The sequence below is a fragment of the Pseudophryne corroboree genome, chromosome 6, assembly GCF_028390025.1.
Source record: "Pseudophryne corroboree isolate aPseCor3 chromosome 6, aPseCor3.hap2, whole genome shotgun sequence".
In the NCBI taxonomy this organism is placed as follows: Eukaryota; Metazoa; Chordata; class Amphibia; order Anura; family Myobatrachidae; genus Pseudophryne; species Pseudophryne corroboree.
This window is the reverse complement of record NC_086449.1, coordinates 247,528,750-247,547,627: the sequence shown is the minus strand read 5'-3', so window position 1 is coordinate 247,547,627 and position 18,878 is coordinate 247,528,750. Positions and strand designations below refer to the sequence as shown.

General features: G+C 49.4%; 1 protein-coding gene across 6 annotated transcripts in view; it reads right to left on the bottom strand.

The window, feature by feature from the left end:
• The window catches only part of PRC1 (protein regulator of cytokinesis 1), a 252,249-nt gene that overhangs the window by 114,050 nt on the left and 119,321 nt on the right, over positions 1-18,878 (bottom strand). For 5 of the 6 annotated variants that reach the window (XM_063925849.1, XM_063925851.1, XM_063925848.1 and 2 more), the window contains exon 2: positions 14,301-14,433. The exons of the other annotated variant lie outside the window; for it this stretch is intronic. Coding sequence is in view for 4 of the 5 variants with exons in the window: in XM_063925851.1 (XP_063781921.1) it covers positions 14,301-14,433 (133 nt within the window). In the remaining variant the exon portion in view is untranslated. The remainder of the gene's footprint in view (positions 1-14,300; positions 14,434-18,878) is intronic. 6 annotated transcript variants of the gene reach the window in all.

Sequence of the window (18,878 nt, the reverse complement as noted above, 5' to 3'; positions counted from 1 at the left end):
GTGCCCCCCCTCTCTTGTTTTACCCTGATTCTGTAGCAGGACTGCAGGGGAGAGTCTGGGAGCCTTCCTTCCAGCGGAACTGTGAGGGAAAATGGCGCTTGTGTGCTGAGGAGATAGGCTCCGCCCCCTTCACGGCAGCCTTTTCTCCCGCTTTTTTTAGGAAAACTGGCAGGGGTGAAATGCATCCATATAGCCCAGGAGCTATATGTGATGTATTTCTTTAGCCATATAAGGTTTAAACATGTTTTATTGCGTCTCAGGGCGCTCCCCCCCAGCGCCCTGCACCCTCAGTGACCGGAGTGTGAAGTGTGCTGAGAGCAATGGCGCACAGCTGCAGTGCTGTGCGCTACCTTATCTGAAGACAGGAACGTCTTCTGCCGACGATTTTTCCGGACCTCTTCGCTCTTCTGGCTCTGTAAGGGGGCCGGCGGCGCGGCTCCGGGACCCATCCAGGCTGAACCCGTGATCGTCTCTCTGGAGCTAATGTCCAGTAGCCTAGAAGCCCAATCCACTCTGCACGCAGGTGAGTTTGCTTCTTCTCCCCTTAGTCCCACGATGCAGTGAGCCTGTTGCCAGCAGGACTCACTGAAAATAAAAAACCTATTTAAACTTTTACTTCTAAGCAGCTCAGGAGAGCCACCTAGCATGCACCCTTCTCGTTCGGGCACAAAAATCTAACTGAGGCTTGGAGGAGGGTCATAGGGGGAGGAGCCAGTGCACACCAGCTAGTCTAAAGCTTTTACTTTTTGTGCCCAGTCTCCTGCGGAGCCGCTATTCCCAATGGTCCTTACGGAAGTCCCAGCATCCACTAGGACGTCAGAGAAAATAAGATTTTACTCACCGGTAAATCTATTTCTCGTAGTCCGTAGTGGATGCTGGGAACTCCGAAAGGACCATGGGGAATAGCGGGCTCCGCAGGAGACTGGGCACAACTAAAGAAAGCTTTAGGTCACCTGGTGTGCACTGGCTCCTCCCACTATGACCCTCCTCCAAGCCTCAGTTAGGACACTGTGCCCGGACGAGCTGACATAATAAGGAAGGATTTTGAATCCCGGGCAAGACTCATACCAGCCACACCAATCACACCGTATAACTCGTGATACTATACCCAGTTAACAGTATGAAATACAACTGAGCCTCTCAACAGATGGCTCAACAAAAACCCTTTAGTTAACAATAACTATGTACAAGTATTGCAGACAATCCGCACTTGGGATGGGCGCCCAGCATCCACTACGGACTACGAGAAATAAATTTACCGGTGAGTAAAATCTTATTTTCTCTGACGTCCTAGTGGATGCTGGGAACTCCGAAAGGACCATGGGGATTATACCAAAGCTCCCAAACGGGCGGGAGAGTGCGGATGACTCTGCAGCACCGAATGAGAGAACTCCAGGTCCTCCTCAGCCAGGGTATCAAATTTGTAGAATTTTGCAAACGTGTTTGCCCCTGACCAAGTAACAGCTCGGCAAAGTTGTAAAGCCGAGACCCCTCGGGCAGCCGCCCAAGATGAGCCCACCTTCCCTGTGGAATGGGCTTTCACTGATTTAGGATGTGGCAGTCCAGCCGCAGAATGCGCCTGCTGAATCGTGTCACAGATCCAGCGAGCGATAGTCTGCTTAGAAGCAGGAGCACCCAGCCTGTTGGGTGCATACAGGATAAATAGCGAGTCAATTTTCCTGACTCTAGCCGTCCTGGAAACATAATTTTTCAAGGCCCTGACTACGTCCAGTAACTTGGAATCCTCCAAGTCCCTAGTAGCCGCAGGCACCACAATAGGTTGGTTCAAGTGAAAATAAGATTTTACTTACCGATAAATCTATTTCTCGTAGTCCGTAGTGGATGCTGGGGACTCCGTCAGGACCATGGGGATTAGCGGCTCCGCAGGAGACAGGGCACAAAACTAAAGCTTTAGGATCAGGTGGTGTGTACTGGCTCCTCCCCCTATGACCCTCCTCCAAGCCTCAGTTAGGATACTGTGCCCGGACGAGCGTACACAATAAGGAAGGATATTGAATCCCGGGTAAGACTCATACCAGCCACACCAATCACACCGTATAACTTGTGATCTGAACCCAGTTAACAGTATGACAAACGTAGGAGCCTCTGAACAGACGGCTCACAACAATAACAACCCGATTTTTTTGTAACAACAACTATGTACAGGTATTGCAGACAATCCGCACTTGGGATGGGCGCCCAGCATCCACTACGGACTACGAGAAATAGATTTATCGGTAAGTAAAATCTTATTTTCTCTGACGTCCTAAGTGGATGCTGGGGACTCCGTCAGGACCATGGGGATTATACCAAAGCTCCCAAACGGGCGGGAGAGTGCGGATGACTCTGCAGCACCGAGTGAGAGAACTCCAGGTCCTCCTCAGCCAGGGTGTGCCCCTGACCAAGTAGCAGCTCGGCAAAGTTGTAAAGCCGAGACCCCTCGGGCAGTCGCCCAAGATGAGCCCACCTTCCTTGTGGAATGGGCATTTATATATTTTGGCTGTGGCAGTCCTGCCACAGAAAGTGCAAGCTGAATTGTACTACACATTCAACTAGCAATCGTCTGCTTAGAAGCAAGAGCACCCAGTTTTTTGGGTGCATACAAGATAACAGCAAGTCAGTTTTCCTGACTCCAGCCGTCCTGGAAATCTATATTTTCAGGGCCCTGACAACATCTAGCAACTTGGAGTCCTCCAAGTCTCTAGTAGCCGCAGGTACCACAATAAGCTGGTTCAGATGAAACGCTGACACCAACTTAGGGAGAAACTGGGGACGAGTCCCCAGCTCTGCCCTGTCCGAATGGACAATCAGATATGGGCTTTTGTGAGACAAAGCCGCCAATTCTGACACTCGCCTGGCCGAGGCCAGGGCCAACATCATGGTCACTTTCCATGTGAGATATTTAAAATCCACAGATTTGAGCGGTTTAAACCAACGTGATTTGAGGAATCCCAGGACTACGTTGAGATCCCACAGTGCCACTGGAGGCACAAAAGGGGGTTGTATATGCAGTACTCCCTTGTCAAATTTCTGGACTTCAGGAACTGAAGCCAATTCTTTTTGGAAGAAAATCGACAGGGCCGAAATTTGAACCTTAATGGACCCCAATTTGAGGCCCATAGACACTCCTGTTTGTAGGAAAAGCAGGAATCGACCGAGTTGAAATTTCTTCGTGGGGCCTTCCTGGCCTCACACCACGCAACATATTTTCGCCACATGTGGTGATAATGTTGTGCGGTCACCTCCTTCCTGGCTTTGACCAGGGTAGGAATGACCTCTTCCGGAATGCCTTTTTCCCTTAGGATCCGGCGTTCAACCGCCATGCCGTCAAACGCAGCCGCGGTAAGTCTTGGAACAGACATGGTACTTGCTGAAACAAGTCCCTTCTTATCGGCAGAGGCCCTGAGTCCTCTGTGAGCATCTCTTGAAGTTCCGGGTACCAAGTCCTTCTTGGCCCATCCGGAGCCACGAGTATAGTTCTTACTCCTCTACGTCTTATAATTCTCAGTACCTTTGGTATGAGAAGCAGAGGAGGGAACACATACACCGACTGGTACACCCCTGGTGTTACCAGAACGTCCACAGCTATTGCCTGAGGGTCTCTTGACCTGGCGCAATACCTGTCCAGTTTTTTGTTCAGGCGGGACGCCATCATGTCCACCTTTGGTCTTTCCCAACGGTGCACAATCATGTGGAAAAAACTTCTCGATGAAGTCCCCACTCTCCCGGGTGGAGGTCGTGCTGAGGAAGTCTGCTTCCCAGTTGTCCACTCCCGGAATGAAAACTGCTGACAGTGCCATCACATGATTTTCCGCCCAGCGAAGAATCCTTGCAGTTTCTGCCATTGTCCTCCTGCTTCTTGTGCCGCCCTGTCTGTTTACGTGGGCGACTGCCGTGATGTTGTCCCACTGGATCAATACCGGCTGACCTTGAAGCAGAGGTCTTGCTAAGCTTAGAGCATTGTAAATTGCTCTTAGCTCCAGTATATTTATGCGGAGAGAAGTCCCCAGACTTGATCACACTCCCTGGAATTTTTTTTTCCTGTGTGACTGCTCCCCAGCCTTTCAAGCTGGAATCCGTGGTCACCAGGACCCAGTCCTGAATGCATAACTGTGGCCCTTTAGTAGATGAGCACTCTGCAGCAACCACAGAAGAGACACCCTTGTCCTTGGAGACAGGGTTATCCGCTGATGCATCTGAATATGCGATCCGGACCATTTGTCCAGCAGATCCCACTGAAAAGTTCTTGCGTGAAATCTGCCGAATGGAATCGCTTCGTAAGAAGCCACCATTTTTCCCAGGACCCTTGTGCAATGATGCACTGACACTTTTCCTGGTTTTTGGAGGTTCCTGACTAGCTCGGATAACTCCCTGGCTTTCTCCTCTGGGAGAAACACCTTTTTCTGGACTGTGTCCAGAATCATCCCTAGGGACAGCAGACGTGTCGTCGGAGACAGCTGCGATTTTGGAATATTTAGAATCCACCCGTGCTGTCGTAGAACTACTTGAGATAGTGCTACTCCGACCTCCAACTGTTCTCTGGACCTTGCCCTTATCAGGAGATCGTCCAAGTAAGGGATAATTAAGACGCCTTTTCTTTGAAGAAGAATCATTATTTCGGCCATTACCTTGGTAAAGACCCGGGGTGCCGTGGACAATCCAAACGGCAGCGTCTGAAACTGATAGTGACAGTTTTGTACCACGAACCTGAGGTACCCTTTGTGAGAAGGGCAAATTTGGACATGGAGGTAAGCATCCTTGATGTCCAGGGACACCATATAGTCCCCTTCTTCCTGGTTCGCTATCACTGCTCTGAGTGACTCCATTTAGAATAGGTCTCACCGAGCCGTCTGGCTTCAGTACCACAATATAGTGTGGAATAATACCCCTTTACTTGTTGTAGGAGGGGTACTTTGATTATCACCTGCTGGGAATACAGCTTGTGAATTGTTTCCAATACTGCCTCCCTGTCGGAGGTAGACGTTGGTAAAGCAAACTTCAGGAACTTGCGAGGGGGAGACGTCTCGAATTTCCAATCTGTACCCCTGGGATACTACTTGTAGGATCCAGGGGTCCACTTGCGAGTGAGCCCACTGCGTGCTGAAACTCTTGAGACGACCCCCCACCGCACCTGTTTGTACGGCCCCAGCGTCATGCTGAGGACTTGGCAGAAGCGGTGGAAGGCTTCTGTTCCTGGGAATGGGCTGCCTGCTGCAGTCTTCTTCCCTTACCTCTATCCCTGGGCAGATATTATGGGGACGAAAGGACTGAGGCTGAAAAGACTATGTCTTTTTCTGCTGAGATGTGACTTGGGGTAAAAAAGGTGGATTTTCTAGCTGTTGCCGTGGCCACCAGGTCCGATGGACCGACCCCAAATAACTCCTCCCCTTTATACGGCAATACTTCCATGTGCCGTTTGGAATCTGCATCACCTGACCACTGTCGTGTCCATAAACATCGTCTGGCAGATATGGACATCGCACTTACTCTTGATGCCAGAGTTTCGCATATATAGAAATGCATCTTTTAAATGCTCTATAGTCAATAAAATACTGTCCCTGTCAAGGGTATCAATATTTCCAGTCAGGGAATCCGACCAAGCCACCCCAGCGCTGCCCATCCAGGCTGAGGCGATCGCTGGTCGCAGTATAACACCAGTATGTGTGTATATACTTTTTAGGATATTTTCCAACCTCCTATCAGTTGGCTCCTTGAGGGCGTCCGTATCTGGAGACGGTAACGCCACTTGTTTTTATAAGCGTGTGAGCGCCTTATCCACCCTAAGGTGTGTTTCCCAACGCGCCATAACTTCTGGCGGGAAAGGGTATACCGCCAATAATTTTCTATCGGGGGAAACCCACGCATCATCACACACTTCATTTAATTTATCTGATTCAGGAAAAACCACATGTAGTTTTTTCACACTCCACATAATACCCTTTTTTGTGGTACTTGTAGTATCAGAAATATGTAACATCTCCTTCATTGCCCTTAACAAGTAACGTGTGGCCCTAAAGGAAAATACGTTTGTTTCTTCACCGTCGACACTGGAGTCAGTGTCCGTGTCTGTGTCGACCGACTGAGGTAAAAAGGACGTTTTAACGCCCCTGACGGTGTTTTAGACGCCTGGACAGGTACTAATTGGTTTGCCGGCCGTCTCATGTCGTCAACCGACCTTGCAGCGTGTTGACATTATCACGTAATTCCTTAAATAAGCCATCCATTCCGGTGTCGACTCCCTAGAGAGTGACATCACCATTACCGGCAATTGCTCCGCCTCCTCACCAACATCGTCCTCATACATGTCGACACACAAGTACCGACACAAAGCACACACACAGGGAATGCTCTGATAGAGGACAGGACCCCACTAGCCCTTTGGGGAGACAGAGGGAGAGTTTGCCAGCACACACCAAAAACGCTATAATTATACAGGGACAACCTTTATATAAGTGTTTTTCCCTTATAGCATTTTAATATATATATACATATCGCCAAATAAGTGCCCCCCCCTCTCTGTTTTAACCCTGTTTCTGTAGTGCAGTGCAGGGGAGAGCCTGGGAGCCTTCCCACCAGCATTTCTGTGAGGGAAAATGGCGCTGTGTGCTGAGAATAGGCCCCGCCCCCTTTTCGGCGGGCTTCTTCTCCCGTTTTTCTGAGACCTGGCAGGGGTTAAATACATCCATATAGCCTCCAGGGGCTATATGTGATGTATTTTTAGCCAGAATAAGGTATTATACATTGCTGCCCAGGGCGCCCCCAGCAACGCCCTGCACCCTCCGTGACCGTTGGTGTGAAGTGTGTGACAACAATGGCGCACAGCTGCAGTGCTGTGCGCTACCTTCATGAAGACTGAAAAGCCTTCTGCCGCCGGTTTCTGGACCTTCAATCTTCAGCATCTGCAAGGGGGGTCGGCGGCGCGGCTCCGGGACGAACCCCAGGGTGAGACCTGTGTTCCGACTCCCTCTGGAGCTAATGGTGTCCAGTAGCCTAAGAAGCCAATCCATCCTGCACGCAGGTGAGTTGAACTTCTCTCCCCTAAGTCCCTCGATGCAGTGAGCCTGTTGCCAGCAGGACTCACTAAAAATAAGAAACCTAAAAACTTTTTCTAAGCAGCTCCTTAAGAGAGCCACCTAGATTGCACCCTGCTCGGACGGGCACTAAAACCTAACTGAGGCTTGGAGGAGGGTCATAGGGGGAGGAGCCAGTACACACCACCTGATCCTAAAGCTTTAGTTTTGTGCCCTGTCTCCTGCGGAGCCGCTAATCCCCATGGTCCTGACGGAGTCCCCAGCATCCACTTAGGACGTCAGAGAAAAGCTGATACCACCTTAGGGAGAAACTGGGGACGAGTCCTCAATTCTGCCCTATCCATATGGAAAATCAGATAAGGACTTTTATATGACAAAGCCGCAAATTCTGATACACGCCTGGCCGAAGCCAAGGCCAATAACATGACCACTGTCCGCGTGAGATATTTTAGATCCACGGTTTTTAGTGGTTCAAACCAATGTGATTTTAAGAAACTCAACACCACGTTGAGATCCCAAGGTGCCACTGGAGGCACAACCGGGGGCTGAATATGCAGCACTCCTTTTACAATGTCTGAACTTCAGGTACTGAAGCTAATTCTTTCTGGAAGAAAAATCGACAGAGCCGAGATCTGTATCTTAAATGGAGCCTAATTTTAGGCCCATAGACACTCCTGCTTGTAGGAAATGCAGAAATCGACCTAGTTGAAATTCCTCTGTTGGGGCCTTTTTTGGCCTCACACCAAGCAACATATTTCCGCCATATGCGGTGATAATGTTTTGCAGTTACATCTTTCCTGGCTTGAATCAGCGTAGGGATGACTTCCTCCGGAATGCCCTTTTCCTTTAGGATCCGGCGTTCAACCGCCATGCCATCAAAACGTAGCCGCGGTAAGTCTTGGAACAGACAGGGCCCCTGCTGCAGCAGGTCCTGTCTGAGCGGCAGAGGCCATGGGTCCTCCGATATAATTTCTTGAAGTTCTGGGTACCAGGCTCTTCTTGGCCAATCCGGAACCACGAGTATCGTTCTTACTCCTCGCCTTCTTATTATTCTCAGTACCTTTGGTATGAGAGGCAGAGGGGGGAACACATAAACCGACTGGTACACCCACGGTGTTACCAGAGCGTCCACAGCTATCGCCTGAAGGTCCCTTGACCTGGCGCAATATCTTTTATAGCTTTTTGTTGAGGCGGGACGCCTTCATGTCCACCTGTGGCCTTTCCCAATGGTGTACAATCCTTTGGAAGACTTCTGGATGAAGTCCCCACTCTCTCGGGTGGAAGTCGTGTCTGCTGAGAAGATCTGCTTCCCAGTTGTCCACTCCGGGAATGAACACTGCTGACAGTGCTAACACATGATTTTCCGCCCATATAAGAATCCTTGTGGCTTCTGCCATCGCCATCCTGCTTCTTGTGCCGCCCTGTTGGTTTACATGGGCGACTGCCGTGATGTTGTCTGATTGGATCAGGACCGGCTGGTTTTGAAGCAGAGGCCTTGCCTGACTCAGGGCATTGTAAATGGCCCTCAGTTCCAGAATATTTATGTAGGGAAGTCACCTGACTTGACCAAAGTCCCTGGAAGTTTCTTCCCTGTGTGACTGCCCCCCAGCCTCAAAGGCTGGCATCCATGGTCACTAGGACCTAGTCCTGTATGTCGAACCTGCGGCCCTCTTGAAGATGGGCACTCTGCAGCCACTACAGTAGAGATACCCTGGTCCTTGGAGACAGGGTTATCAGCCAATGCATCTGAAGATGTGATCCGGACCACTTGTCTAAGAGGTCCCACTGAAAAGTTCTTGCATGGAACCTGCCGAATGGGATTGCTTCGTAGGAAGCTATCATTTTTCCCAGGACTCGCGTGCAATGATGCACCGATAACGGTTTTGGCTTCAGGAGGTCTCTGACTAGAGATGACAGCTCCTTGGCTTTCTCCTCCGGGAGAAACACTTATTTCTGGTCTGTGTCCAGAACAATCCCCAGGAACAGTAGACGTGTCGTAGGAACCAGCTGTGACTTTGGACTGTTTAGAATCCAACCGTGCTGTTGTAGCACTTTCCAAAATAGTGCTACCCCGACTAGCAACTGCTCCTTGGACCTCGCCCTTATAAGGAGATTGTCCAAGTACGGGATAATTAAAACTCCCCTTTTTCGAAGGAGTATCATCATTCCGGCCATTACCTTGGTAACACCCTCGGTGCCATGTACAGTCCAAACGGCAGAGTCTGGACTTGGTAATGGTAATCCTGTACCACAAATCTGAGGTACTCCTGGCGAGGATAGTAAATGGGGACATGCAGGTAAGCATCCTTGATGTCCCGGGATACCATGTAATCCCCCTCGTCCAGGCTTGCAATAACCGCCCTGAGCGATTCCATCTTGAACTTGAATTTTTTTATGTATGTGTTCAAGGATTTTAAATATAAAAAAGGGTCACACCGAACCATGCGGTTTCGGTACCCCAAACTGTGTGGAATAGTAACCCCGTCCTTGTTGAAGTAGGGGCACCTTAAGTATTACCTGCTGGGAATACAGCTTATTAATTGCCTCTAGCACAGCCTCCCTGCCTGAGGGAGTTGTCGGCAAGGCATATTTGAGGAAACGGCGGGGGGAAGACATCTCGAATTCCAGCTTGTACCCCTGAAATACTACTTGAATGAAACAGGGATCCACCTGTGAGCGAGCCCACTGATCGCTGAAATTTTTGAGACGGCCCCCCACCGTACCTGGCTACACCTGTGGAGCCCCCGCGTCATGCTGTGGACTCAGAGGAAGCGAGAGAAGAATTATGATTCTGGGAACAGGCTGACTGGTGCAGCTTTTTCCCTCTTCCCTTGTCTCTGTACAGAAAGGAAACGCCTTTGACCCGCTTGCTTTTCTGAAGCCGAAAGGACTGTACCTGATAATACAGTGCTCTCTTAGTCTGTGAGGAAAACTGAGGTAAAAATATTTCTTCCCAGCTGTTGCTGCGGATACGAGGTCCCAGAGACCATCCCCAAATAATTCCTCACCCTTATAAGGCAGAATCTCTATGCGCCTTTTAAAGTCAGCATCACCTGTCCAGTGACAGGTCTCTAATACCCTCCTGACAGAATGGACATTACATTCATTTTGGATGCCAGCCGGCAAAATATCCCTCTGTGCATCCCTCATATATAAGACGACGTCTTTAATATGTTCTCATGTTAGCAAACTAGTATGTTTGACAGGGTCACCGACCACGCTGCAGCAGCACGCTCTGCAGGTTTCAGTCTAGTACCTGAGTGTGTAAATACAGACTTCAGGATAGCCTCCTGCTTTTTATCAACAGGTACCTTCAAAGTGGCCGTTCCTAAAACGGCAGTGCCACCTATTTTGACAACCGTGTGAGCGCCTTATCTACCCTAGGGGATATCTCCCAACGTAACTTATCCTCTGGCGGGAAAAGGTACGCCATCAGTAACTTTTTAGAAATTACCAGTTTCTTATCAGGGGGAACCCACGCTTTTCACACACTTCATTCATTCATCTGATGGGGGAACAAAATACTGCCTGCTTTTTCTCCCCAAACATAAAAACCCATTTTTAGAGGTTAATGTCAGAAATGTGTAACACATTTTTTATTGCTGGGATCAAGTCACGGATGTTCCTAGTGGATTGTGTATATGCCTCAACCTTGTCGACACTGGAGTCAGACTCCGTGTCGACATATGTGTCTGCCATCTGAATGAGCGGGCGTTTTTGAGCCCCTGATGGCCTTTGAGACGCCTGGGCAGGCTCGGGCTGAGAAGCCGGCTGTCCCACAGCTGTTACGTCATCCACCCTTTTATGTAAGGAGTTGACACTGTAGGTTAATACCTTTCACCTAACCATCCACTCTGGTGTCGGCCCCACAGGGGGCGACATCACATTTATCGGCATCTGCTCCGTCACTATATAAGCCTCCTCCTCAAACATGTCGACACAGCCGTACCGACACACCGCACACACACAGGGAATGCTCTGACTGAGGACAGGACCCCACAAAGCCCTTTGGGGAGACAGAGAGAGAGTATGCCAGCACACACCAGAGTGCTATATAATGTGGGGATTAACACTATAACTGAGTGAATTTTCCCCCATAGCTGCTTGTATATACAATATTGCGCCTAAATTTAGTGCCCCCCCTCTTTTTAACCCTTTGAGCCTGAAAACTACAGGGGAGAGCCTGGGGAGCTTTCTTCCAGCTGCACTGTGAAGAGAAAATGGCGCCAGTGTGTCTGAGGGAGATAGCTCCGCCCCTTTTCCGCGGCCTATTCTCCCGCTTTTTTCTGGATTCTGGCAGGGGTATTTACCACATATATAGCCTCTGGGTCTATATATTGTGGTATTATTGCCAGCCAAGGTGTTTTTATTGCTGCTCAGGGCGCCCCCCCAAGCGCCCTGCACCCTCAGTGACCGGAGTGTGAAGTGTGTATGAGGAGCAATGGCGCACAGCTGCAGTGCTGTGCGCTACCTTGGTGAAGACTGATGTCTTCTGCCGCCGCTTTTCCGGACCTCTTCTTGCTTCTGGCTCTGTAAGGGGGACGGCGGCGCGGCTCCGGGACCGAACACCAAGGCTGGGCCTGCGGTCGATCCCTCTGGAGCTAATGGTGTCCAGTAGCCTAAGAAGCCCAAGCTGGCTGCAAGCAGGCAGGTTCGCTTCTTCTCCCCTTAGTCCCTCGCTGCAGTGAGCCTGTTGCCAGCAGGTCTCACTGAAAATAAAAAACCTAATTCTATACTTTCTTTCTAGAGGCTCAGGAGAGCCCCTAGTGTGCATCCAACCTCGGCCGGGCACAAGATCTGAGGCTTGGAGGAGGGTCATAGTGGGAGGAGCCAGTGCACACCAGGTGACCTAAAGCTTTCTTTAGTTGTGCCCAGTCTCCTGCGGAGCCGCTATTCCCCATGGTCCTTTCGGAGTTCCCAGCATCCACTAGGACGTCAGAGAAAAGGTGACAAATTCAAAAATAAAAACTTAGTAAAAAAGGATCACAGAGGACAAAGACCATGGATTATTCATGGCTAATGGAAGAAAGGCAGTTCCAGCATGAGGTGGTGAATGCAAGTTCGCCCACAAAAATATAAAAGTGAGCAAGATCATATACTGCATTTATAGCTATAATAGATAACATTATGCATTTGCTTTATCCTGCAGCAACGAATGACAACGAATGGGTGCCATTCTCTCTAAACCTGCAGCTTAGAAGCCACCAAAACAATAGTACGCCAGAGGGCTAGAAAAGGCAATTCTCAACAAAGCCTGTGATGTATTTACAAAAATGCTTAAAATAAATACTTGACCAATTCCAGAGTTACAAACTGGGGGTGAATTAAATTGTTATATTGCACCCGATCTCAGGAGATTATGGGCGGTATTCAATTTTTAAATAGAAATTCTGGTCCAGAACAGACCAACAATTGAATTGCTCCATTGAGCACCATCTTCTGGTGGCCGGCGCAATTAACAATTGAATTTCCCTAATTACCTTCAAAAGGGCTCACAGGGCTTTCAAACCGAGTGGTCCACCAACAGAGAAGTCACAAGACATCATTAACACTATATTTAACTTAAAAGGATAAACACAAAAAGGGGGAGATTTGTTTTTTGTTTTTAGGCGTCTGCCACTAGATAGCGCCTGATGGCAGCAATTCAATTGTTCTGCTGTTTGGGCACAATCACCATCGGCGCAGATATTTCTGCTTGCAGCCTCCTGAGGTGGCGAGCAAAAATGTGTGAAGTGTTTTTTGCGTTTCAGGCACCATTTTAGTCAGGTTTAGCAGCTTTGCACAGCTAAGACCAGTGTTCTTGGGTGCTTTAATGACCACCTGATCTGAACAACGACTGAATTGCTCTTAACCTTCAGCTGGCCTGCCACAGAAGAGTAGTCACTCTGCATTCTCTTCTAAACCTGGACAACATTTGTTCAGCTTCAGGGAATATAGAAAATGGAACTTTCCGAGTGGCAAGAACTGGGTCCTGCTGGACACTCTGACCAGTCTTCACAGGAAAAGAAAGTCACAAAATTCAATTAACAAAGTTTCTCTTTGTTCATTGAATTTTGTGACTTTCTTTTCCTGTGAAGACCGGTCAGTGTCCAGCCCAGAAGATTGCAGTTTCCATATGCTTCAGAGAATACATCTGTGGCCTTCTCAAATGGAAGAAACTACATTGTTTTTAGCACTTTATCACTCTCCAAGGTTAAGTACATCTCCCTGTGTGTGTGAAGAAATTGGTAGGAGAATTTCAATCATTTAGCAACACTACAGTGCAAAGCGCCCATAATACATGAGCAAAACAGTTTAATTCTTATATGCTGCTTTATCATGTAGCCAGCAGATGCAGTACAACATTATTTTTACACTGTCATTTAAATTTGAGTTTGGACACGCCCCTGTCACATCAAAACCTCTATGCATGTTAGATCTACACCACCTCCAGTGCAACATGCTTTTCTTGCTTTGCTCCCAAGACTCTGGCATGGACACCTCTTACAGGCTAGAGCAGTGGTTCTCAAACTCTGTGCCATGACACCCTGGGGTGCCTCCGGACACTTCCAGGAGTGCCTTGGATTGGTGGTCCAGGACCAAATCAAATTATTTATGGTCATTGTAATAGGCAAAACCAGTGCTGGTGGCAGTCAATCATAACATATGTGGACAAACCAAAGCAAATCCTGTTCCTCACCACGGGTGTGGATCATTAGATCGACAGTAACTAGGTCGACAGGGTTGGAAGGTCGACAGGTCAAAAGGTCGACATGAGTTTCTTTAGGATTTTTTGCCGTTTCCTGCGTGCAGTGACCAGGAAGTCGAATTAGTGCACAGTGTCCCCTCGCATGGCTCGCCATGCTTTCGGCACAGATTACCGTTCCAATCGTAGTCCATGTGGATCGTTAAGAATGAAAAAGTTCCAAAAAAGAAAAAAAAAAAGAAAAAAAAAGGTGAAAAACTCACGTCGACCTTTTGACCTAGCAAATGTCGACCTTCAGACCGGATCCCCCTCACCACACAGACACAGTTGGACCTAAGTATGACATATAAACATTTACTTAATTTAATATTTCTTTCTAAATTTCTCAACAGGAAACTTTTTGGCCTAGGAGTGCCGTGAAAAAAATTCCGATACTCTAGGGCACAATGATTCTAAAAAGTTTAGGAACCACTGGGCTAGAGGAAAGCAAATAACATGGTCTGACCATGCCCCAGAATGTATACTACTTCCCTAAAGCACACGTGTCAGGGTCTCGGTAGTGATTATCTCTGTTACACACTTACATTTACATGTCTCTTGACAGCATCAGTTCTCTGCAGACGCTGGTCTTCTGGTATCCCAATTTCCTCCCAGATATCCCGAAGACGAGATAAAGCAGAGTTTAAGCATGCCACAGATTCAGCGGCAATTACCTCACTAAAACAAAAGAATAAGAGAAATATATGCACAGTCACATATATGTCATTTTTTTTTTTATAACCCAAAGATTACTACAAAAACACACAAAATAGGATTTTGGTACTTACCGGTAAATCCTTTTCTCCTAGTCCGTAGAAGATGCTGGGGACTCCAAAAGGACAATGGGGTATAGACGGGATCCGCAGGAGCCTGGGCACACTGAAAAGACTTAAGACTGGGTGTGAACTGGCTCCTTCAGACCTCAGTTATAGGAACTGTGCCCAGGAGACACGGACATTTCGAGGAAAGGATTTTTGTGTAAACTAAGGGCTACAGACATACCGGCCCACACCACAACCATACCGTACAACCGGAGTAACAAGAAACCAGATAACCGTATGAAAAAACTACAGCAACAAGCTGAAAACAGAAATGCACAACCCATGTATAAACTAAGCGAACCCACAAGAGAACACTGCAAGAAAATAGTCCGCACTGGGACGGGCGCCCAGCATCCTCTACGGACTAGGAGAAAAGGATTTACCGGTAAGTACCAAAATCCGATTTTCTCTTACGTCCTACAGGATGCTGGGGACTCCAAAAGGACCATGGGGTTTATACCAAAGCTCCAGACCGGGCGGGAGAGTGCGGACAACTCTGCAGCACCGACTGAGCAAACGCAAGGTCCTCATCAGCCAGGGTATCAAACTTATAGAACTTGGCAAAAGTGTTTGAACCCGACCAAGTAGCCGCTCGGCAGAGCTGTAAAGCCGAGACGCCCCGGGCAGCCGCCCAAGACGAGCCCACCTTCCTGTTAGAATGGGCTTTCACAGACTTCGGCACCAATAATCCGGCCGAAGAATGAGCCTGCTGAATCGTAATACAAATCCAGCGTGCAATAGTCTGTTTTGAAGCAGGATGACCAATCTTGTTGGAAGCGTACAGGACAAACAGCGCCTCAGTTTTCCTGGCAACCGCCGTACGGGCGACTTAGATCTTCAAAGCCCTCACTACATCCAGAGACCTTGGAACTGCCCCACCGGTACCACAATAGGTTGATTAATGTGAAACGAGGAGACCACCTTCGGTAAAAATTGTTGACGAGTCATCAATTCTGCCCTATCCGAATGAAAGACCAAGTACGGGCTTTTATGAGATAAGGCCGCTAACTCAGACACCCGCCTGGCAGAAGCCAGCGCCAACAACATGACTACCTTCCAAGTGAGAAACTTCAACTCAACCTTACGCAAAGGCTCAAACCAGGAAGACATGAGAAACTGTAAGACCACGTCCAGATCCCATGGGGCCACAGGAGGCACAAACGGAGGATTGATATGTAAAACTCCTTTCACAAACGTCTGAACCTCTGGGAGGGCAGCCAATTCTCTTTGAAAGAAAATAGACAATGCCGAAATCTGCACTTTGATGGAGCCCAACTTCAGGCCTGCATCCACCCCAGCCTGCAAAAAAATGGAGAAAACGCCCCAAATTAAATTCTTTTGCAGGAGCCCTCTTAAACTCACACCAGGAAACATACTTCTTCCAAATACGGTGATAATGCTTCGCCGTAACCTCCTTCCTAGCCTTGAGGAGAGTAGGTATGACCTCTCCTGGAATACCTTTACAAGCTAAGATCTGGAGCTCAACTTCCATGCCGTCAAACGCAGCCGCGGTAAGTCGGGAAACACGCATGGACCCTGCAACAACAGGTCCTCTCTTAGAGGAAGCGGCCAAGGATCTTCCACTAGTAATTCCTGAAGGTCCGGATACCAGGCCCTTCTTGGCCAATCTGGAACTACGAGAATCGCCTGAACCTTTGCTCGCCGAATGATCCCCAGTACCTTTGGAATGAGAGGAAGTGGAGGGAACACGTACACCGACTTGAACACCCACGGAGACACCAGGGCATCGACCGCACTGGCTTGGGGGTCCCTTGACCTGGAACAATACCTCGGAAGCTTCTTGTTGAGATGAGACGCCATCATGTCTATCAGAGGGAGTCCCCAACGCTTTGTCACTTCTGCAAACACTTCTTGATGAAGAGCCCACTCTCTCGGATGGAGATAGTGTCTGCTGAGGAAGTCTGCTTCCCAGCTGTCTACTCCCGGAAGGAAGATTGCCGACAGGGCGCTCAGGTGCTGTTCCGCCCAGCGAAGGATTCTTGTGGCCTCCGCCATTGCCGCTCTGCTCGTGCCGCCTTGACTGTTGATATGCGCCACCGCTGTGATGTTGTCTGACTGTACCAGGACAGGTCGACCATGAAGAAGGCTTCTTGCCTGTAGCAGGCCGTTGTAGATGGCTTTTAAATCGAGAACATTTATGTGGAGACCCGCTTCCTGGAACGACCATCTCCTCTGGAAGTTCCTGCCTTGGGTGACTGCACCCCAGCCCCGGAGACTCGCATCTGTCGTCCCTCTAGGAGGTGAGACCCTTGTAGCCACCACAGGAGGGAAATTCTGGCCCTGGGAGATAGACTTATCTTCCGGTGCATGTGCAGGTGAGACCCGGATCTTCCGGTGCATGTGCAGGTGAGACCCGGACCATTTGCTCAGCAAGTCCCACTGAAACACCCGGGCATGAAACCTGCCGAACGGAATGGCTTCGTACGCCGCCACCATCTTCCCCAGAACGCGCGTACATTGATGGATGGACAGTCTTCGGCCTCAGAAGTTCCCTGACCAACAACTGCAGTTATAGAGCCTATTCTTGTGGAAGAAAAACTCTCTGTAACTCCGTGTCCAGAATCATGCCCAGAAAAGACAGCCGGGTGGTCAGAATCAACTGAAATTTTGGTAAATTTAGCACCCAACCGTGCTGTCGAAGCACCGACAGCACCAAATCTATACTCCTTAGCAACCTTTCCTTGGACCTCGTCTTTATCAGGAGATCGACCAAGTACGGGATAATTGAAACCCCCTGCTTGCGAAGGAGAACCATAATTTCTGCCATGACCTTGGTGAAAACCCTCGGGGCCGTGGAAAGGCCAAACGGCAACGTCTGAAATTGGTAATGGAGTCCTGTATCGCAAACCTGAGGAAGGCCTGATGCGAAGGAAATATCGGGACGTGTAAGTAGGCATCCTTTATGTCGACTGACGCCATACAAACCCCCCCCCCTTTCTAGGCTGGAAATCACAGCTCGAAGAGATTCCATCTGGAACTTGAAAACTTTCAAGTATGGATTGAGGGATTTTAGATTCAGAATTGGTCTGACCGAACCGTCCGGTTTCGGCACCACAAATAGGCTCGAGTAGAACCCCTCCCCCTGTTGTGACGGAGGAACTGGAGCAATGACCTTCTGTTGACACAATTTTTGTATCGCCGCCAACACCAGCTCCCTGTCCGGCAGAGACGCTGGTAAGGGCGAAACGAAAAACCGGTGAGGGGGCACCTTCTGAAACTCCAGCTTGTATCCCTGAGATACAATCTGCAGGACCAAAGGATCGAGGCCTGAAAGAATCCAGACCTGACTGAAGACTTGGAGACGGCCCCCCACCGGTCCGGACTCCCCCAGGGAAGCCCCAACGTCATGCGGTGGACTTGGTAGAGGCAGGGGAGGACTTTTGGTCCTGGGTGCCCAACACGGCAGGCGACTTCCTACCCCTTCCTTTACCCTTTGAAGTGAGGAAGGACGAACCCTTCCCATGCCTGTATTTATTAGGACGAAAGGACTGCATCTGCTGATGTGGTGCCTTTTTGTGCTGTGTGGGAACATAAGGAAGAAAAGAGGACTTACCCGCCGTCGCAGTAGAGACCAGGTCCGCCAAGCCGTCCCCAAACAAGACATTACCTTTGAAGGGTAAAGCTTCCATAGCTCTCTTGGAGTCGGCATCAGCATTCCATTGATGGATCCACAACGCCCTCCTTGTCGATATTGACATGGCATTGGCTCTTGATCCCAAGAGACAAACATCCCTCGCCGCATCCTTCAGGTAATCTGCAGCGTCCTTGATATAACCAAGAGTCAGAAGAACATTATCTTTATCAAGGGTATCCATATCAGCAGCTAAATTCTCGGCCCATTTAGCAATAGCACTACTCACCCACACCGACGCCTAGGGAGGCCAATCCCGGGATCGACAGGATCCTGGGATTTAAGCCCAAAAATGGCCGGGATTCAATCCCGGGATTGGAAGCTCCAATCCCGGGGATTGAGGGATCAGCGTTGAGTGTCCTCAGGACGCTCAGACGCTGCCCGGCTCCCTCCTCTCGGCTCCCCCTGCGCAGCGTGACCTGTGCCTGTGAGGTCACGCTGCGCTGTCAGCAGCCGCAGAGCAGGAAGGTACGGCGGTATTCACCGGCCGCCTCCTCCCGGCTCCCCCTACACTTACCCACCGCCTCCTCCTGCACTTACCCGCCGCCTCCTCCCAGCTTCCCTGCACTCAACCACCGGCTCCCCTGCACTCACCCGCCACCTCCTCCTCACCGGCTGTGCAGGTTTGTACTTTTTTTAAAATGTCTGTG